The sequence below is a fragment of the Haliotis cracherodii genome, unplaced genomic scaffold (genome assembly GCF_022045235.1).
Source record: "Haliotis cracherodii isolate W230 unplaced genomic scaffold, xgHalCrac1.p SCAF_7, whole genome shotgun sequence".
Taxonomy (NCBI): Eukaryota; Metazoa; Mollusca; class Gastropoda; order Lepetellida; family Haliotidae; genus Haliotis; species Haliotis cracherodii.
The window spans coordinates 59241442-59246361 of record NW_027266330.1 but is presented as its reverse complement, the minus strand read 5'-3'; the positions used below and the strand labels follow the sequence as shown (position 1 = coordinate 59246361).

At 40.0% G+C, this 4920-nt stretch overlaps 1 protein-coding gene across 1 annotated transcript in view; it reads right to left on the bottom strand.

Moving 5' to 3' along the window:
- Positions 1-4431: 4431 nt before the first annotated feature.
- Positions 4432-4920, bottom strand: part of LOC139449047 (uncharacterized) — a 47676-nt gene continuing 47187 nt past the window's right edge. Inside the window, exon 31 of the mRNA XM_071230518.1 lies at positions 4432-4554. Coding sequence (XP_071086619.1) covers positions 4432-4554 — 123 coding nt within the window. The remainder of the gene's footprint in view (positions 4555-4920) is intronic.

Genomic DNA, 4920 nt, shown 5'->3' with positions numbered 1-4920 from the left:
AACTGATTGAATTCTTCCTATAAATTATTGTTTTGTAAATAATGTGTCATGTTGGTTTCACAAATAACAATATAAATCCCGAAGTTTTGTGGAAGAAAATTAAGGGTTTTAAACACAAATGTTCAAATTTGTAACAATACAGGGGAAAGCCGGCAGCGGTTCAACAATTAATGGTCTTGTGTTCTCGTTATTTCGCTGTCAAGTCTAAAGGGCTGCAATGCGCCGTGCGTCGGTGTGTTCCTGAACCATTCCATCATCCTTGGATTCGTATCCTAGGCTGGCCTTAACTATGATCCTTGGTTTGTCAGCACCATACCCATACTGTACGATTTCACCCATACTGTACGATTTCACCCATACTGTACGCTATTTCACCCATTCTGTACGATTTTTACCAAAGCGGTAAATGTCTACAATTTAAGACATTTTTGGTTTGCCCCGTACTTAAGGCTAAAACTTTAAGCTAAAACGCTTTAGCACATACGAGAACACACTTCTCCAAATTTTACTGTCATTGTGTACACTAGAGGAAATGGTTATCCGGTTTTAGATACTACTCAAAACAAGTTAAAGAACATCCGATTCTTTCATATCACCGTTGTTAATCTGTCATGACATGACACACTTACGAAGGTCATTTGAAAGAATGGTTTTCTTTATCTTCTTTTGAGTAGTATATTAGATAACAATTGAACGTGTTTTATTTTTTATATTATATTTAAGATGAGCATAACTGTCAGATAGAAACGTGTTTCAATTTGACAAGTGATGTCGTACTGACAATAGCTTTAATGACGCACGGAATACAACCTAAACTCGTCCGTGCACCGGTATGGTTGTGTATGCTTGTATATATGAGATGCCAGTTTGTCCTAGCATTAGATTGTAGAAATATCGGATGTAGGCTATATTGGCAGAGAAAACCAGATTATATATTGCGATCATCAGAAAAATGATACCAAATATTATTCATTCCCTTCCAGAAGAACCCTCCTTGTGTCTAACGTAGCTTATGATGGTTCTGTATTGTGATAGAGCGGTTCATATAACGGTAACGTAGGTTATGGAGGTACTGTATCGTGACACTACGGTTCATATAACGGTAACGTAGCTTATAGAGGTGCTGTATCGTGACATAACGGTTCATATAACGGTAACGTAGCTTATGGAGGTACTGTATCATGGCATAACGGTTCATATAACGGTAACGTAGCTTATGGAGGTGCAATATCATGATATAACAATGCCGTGGGATATTGTTCACATTGTAGCTATGCCGTTATGAACAGTGATTCGGTGTGATCTTACGCTTAAAGGCCAACCGTAATTTTTGTGGTACAAATTCACAGCATAAACAAGAAATTTCTCAAACACTTAAGTTAATGTGCGATTATCTTCACACCAGGAACCACAAATGAATCATTAATACACAGAGAGCAAGGACGTCAACAATGGGGCTATTCGAGTTGCGTCCCTTGGCCGAGACAGTAGCCGATGACTGTGATCAGATTCGACCTGATTATGATCCTTGGTTTTCAGGAATATGTCCTTGCGCGTAGGTTTTATCAAAACAGTGGAAGTCACCCATGGTTTGTCACACATAATAATTGAAATACTATTCACTGCGGTTTGAATCCAAACAACCCTCACTCACTCACACAATAATGCTAATAAGAATTAATTTCCGTTGACGTGTACTTAATGGAGAAATAAAAAAAACTGATATTATTTATTTTTCTGTGTAAGAACTTGTGAATGTTAAGTGTCTGTTTAAATGGACAGACACCATATGGTTCTTATAATGCAATAGATATCCATGTATTATGTATGAATAAAACAGTATTGTAATATTATTGGTTTGGAAATAAACACAAATATCGTTTTCATCTTCTGTCTTCATAAAGAAGATTGTACTATACTGCCGTTTGATGTTGGCGAAAATGAAACAAGAAATGGTTATTCGATGATGATGTATTTGATACGGGTATCATATACGATATAACATGTATCGTATGAATGAGTATCTCACAACAGGTGACGTACACATGACGTCACAAGGAACACGGGATCGCAGTTTCACAGCACACTGTACAGGGCAGAGTGAAGTGTGAATTTTCAAGTGTATGCTTTCTTTTGCCCGGCAGTGTATTTCTGTAGTGAGTGAGTGAGTATTGTTTTACGCCGCTTTTAGCAATATTCCAGCAAAGCCACAGCAGGGGACACCAGAAATGGGCTTCACACATTGTACCCATGTCGGGAATCGAACCTGGGTCTTCGGCGTGACGAGCGAACGCTTTAACGGGGATTTGTGCCGGCGTTCACTTCCCTTAAGGACTGACAATTTGACATTCTAGGGTGAGGGCTGGAAATTGTCAAAAAAGATTGAAAAATAATAATTATGCTTCAGGCGTTGTAGAATAAAGAAACTGTCTACCACAAAAATATATGGTTGCAACATGTTACTTAAAAACAATTATTTAAAAAAATTCCAGGCACGAGACACAATCCCGCCCGACCCCCGCACCAAAATATTAAGTGGCAGGTCCCCCATGCGAGCAGTGCCATGTGTACACTTCAATCTTCCTGGGGGAACAGGTGACCGGGCGAAGCGATTCGCTGTACAGAGTCGCGTCCCTTGGACACGCCAGAAACCTATGATTGTGGGTTCGAATCCCGGTTCGCCCCGATTACGTTCCTAGGTTTGTCTGCACCATACCCGTGCTCGTGGGTTTCACCGAATAGTAAACGTCTGAGACCTGCATCATTTCGGAGCTTTCCCCCCACATTAAAATGACACGCCGTGATATAACTGGAAGCGGCGTTCAAACCAACTCACTCACTCTTTCACGACTTCTCAGCTTAACATGCGCGGGAGTCACATAGGCATGGGTTGCTGAAGACCCAACCTTCATGGGTCGCCTCGAAGTGAGTTAGTGTTAAAAAAAGTTATTGTTTTACGCCGCTTTTGGCAATAATCCATCAATATAACGGTGGGGACACCACAAATGGGATTCACACATTATACCCGTGTGGGGAATCGAACCGGGTCTTTGGCGTGACGAATGTGCAAACGTCTCCGTCTAGGACGTGCGTCACGTGTGAGGGAGTGAATACCACGGTCAGATATATTCCATCTATACCAAGGCGGGCTGTGAATACATGCGACTAGACCAAGCAATACATCGAGCGGGCACGCCGTGGTATTGCTGTTCTGCAAAATCAAGCTCATCAGTTGCGATTCTATCACGACTGAAGAAAGGAAAACGTTGACGTAGGCCAACGTAGCTACCCGACAGGTGACCAGCCACATCCAGTTTATTTGCCTCGAAAACAAATGAAGACTTCTTCATGCGTGATAAAAAAGCCAAAAACAAAAAATTGTTGACTTTTCAAAAATAAATCTTTATTAACTACGGATTACATGGTACTTACACATCAGTCTCAAGAAACAAGAGTTTGATACCCTGATAGGAAATAAACTGATAGTGGGTCGGTTAAGGCAAACATTGGGCACTTAGGTTTAAAAGCACTAAACTTGGCACACTTACACATTGAACCATTCCGAAAATTTCCGGATATGGACCCAGCTCAGCAGCGCCCCCTGGTGGTAGAAAATTCAAGATGGCCACTAGCTTCGCTGAAATCTCTATTTATGTAAATTTATGCTCAATATATTATACTTTTCTGTTCAAATTATACCTCTCAGCTATGACATGTTACATTTTCAATTGGAAATATCTTAAGTTAGCGATATCATATCAAAACGCTTAGTCAGCACTCAAAGAATACTTCTACATGGTTTTAGTGAAAAAAATATAAAAACTTTTACAAATTAAAAAATATAATTTCGCATAATACACGACTTGGTGATGGGTATCTTAGACATATTTTTTTTTCGGCACACATTTCCATTTCCAACATGGCAGGGGTCATGTGGTTGTCAATTCATTTTTTACACCAGTCTTCATTGAACCAATGTGTTTTTACACAATATTACCCAGTTACAGATTAATTTTTACTGTTGCAGGAATAAAGGAGGATTAAATAAACATAATCAAACAACAGTTCTTTCAAATTGCAATCACATAAAAAAGCAAACTCGCAAATAAAAAATGCTTTCTTTTGCCCCTCCGTATATGCGCATTAAGTGATACGACGGTCAGGTCATTGACAGCCTGTTTATGAGGCTATATTGTGAATGTGTATAGTTTGACGCCGCAATTAGTAAAATGGCGGGGACACCAAATATGGACTATAAACATTGTTCCCAAATTGGGAATCGAACCCGACCTTCGACGTGACAAGCGAACGCTTTACCCACTGGGCTACCCCACCGCTCGGGACTGTGCAGAGCGGTCGGTAGGGTTAAAACGATATGTCCAGCTTCAACAGGATCAGTTTGATCAACATTATAAGTGCATATTTCACATTCTACTTGGAATTAAAAATGGTCAGAGAGTCGATCCTGGTGCCTTGAGATATAGAGATGAACTTCACTCCCCTGAGCGGGGATTCGTATGGATACGACGACATAATTACCCCATTGACAGAAATCTGTAATACAATGTTAAATATATTTAATTATACATATTTTGTTATAACAAAAAAGTATTTAATTATACACGTGTAGGTATTACAATGTTTGTTGTTTAACGCCACACTCAACACTATTCCAGCTATATGACGGCGGTCTGTAAATAATCGAGTCTGGAACAGACAATCCAGTGATTGACATCATGAGCATCGATCCACGCAATTGGGATACGATGACATGCATCAACCAAGTCAGCGAGTCTGACCACCCGATCCCGTTAGTCGCCTCTTACGACAAACATAGTCGCCTTTTACGGCAAGCATGGGTTGCTGAAGACTTACTCTACACCGGATCAATACAAGAGTAGATGAAGAAAGTGGTATTGA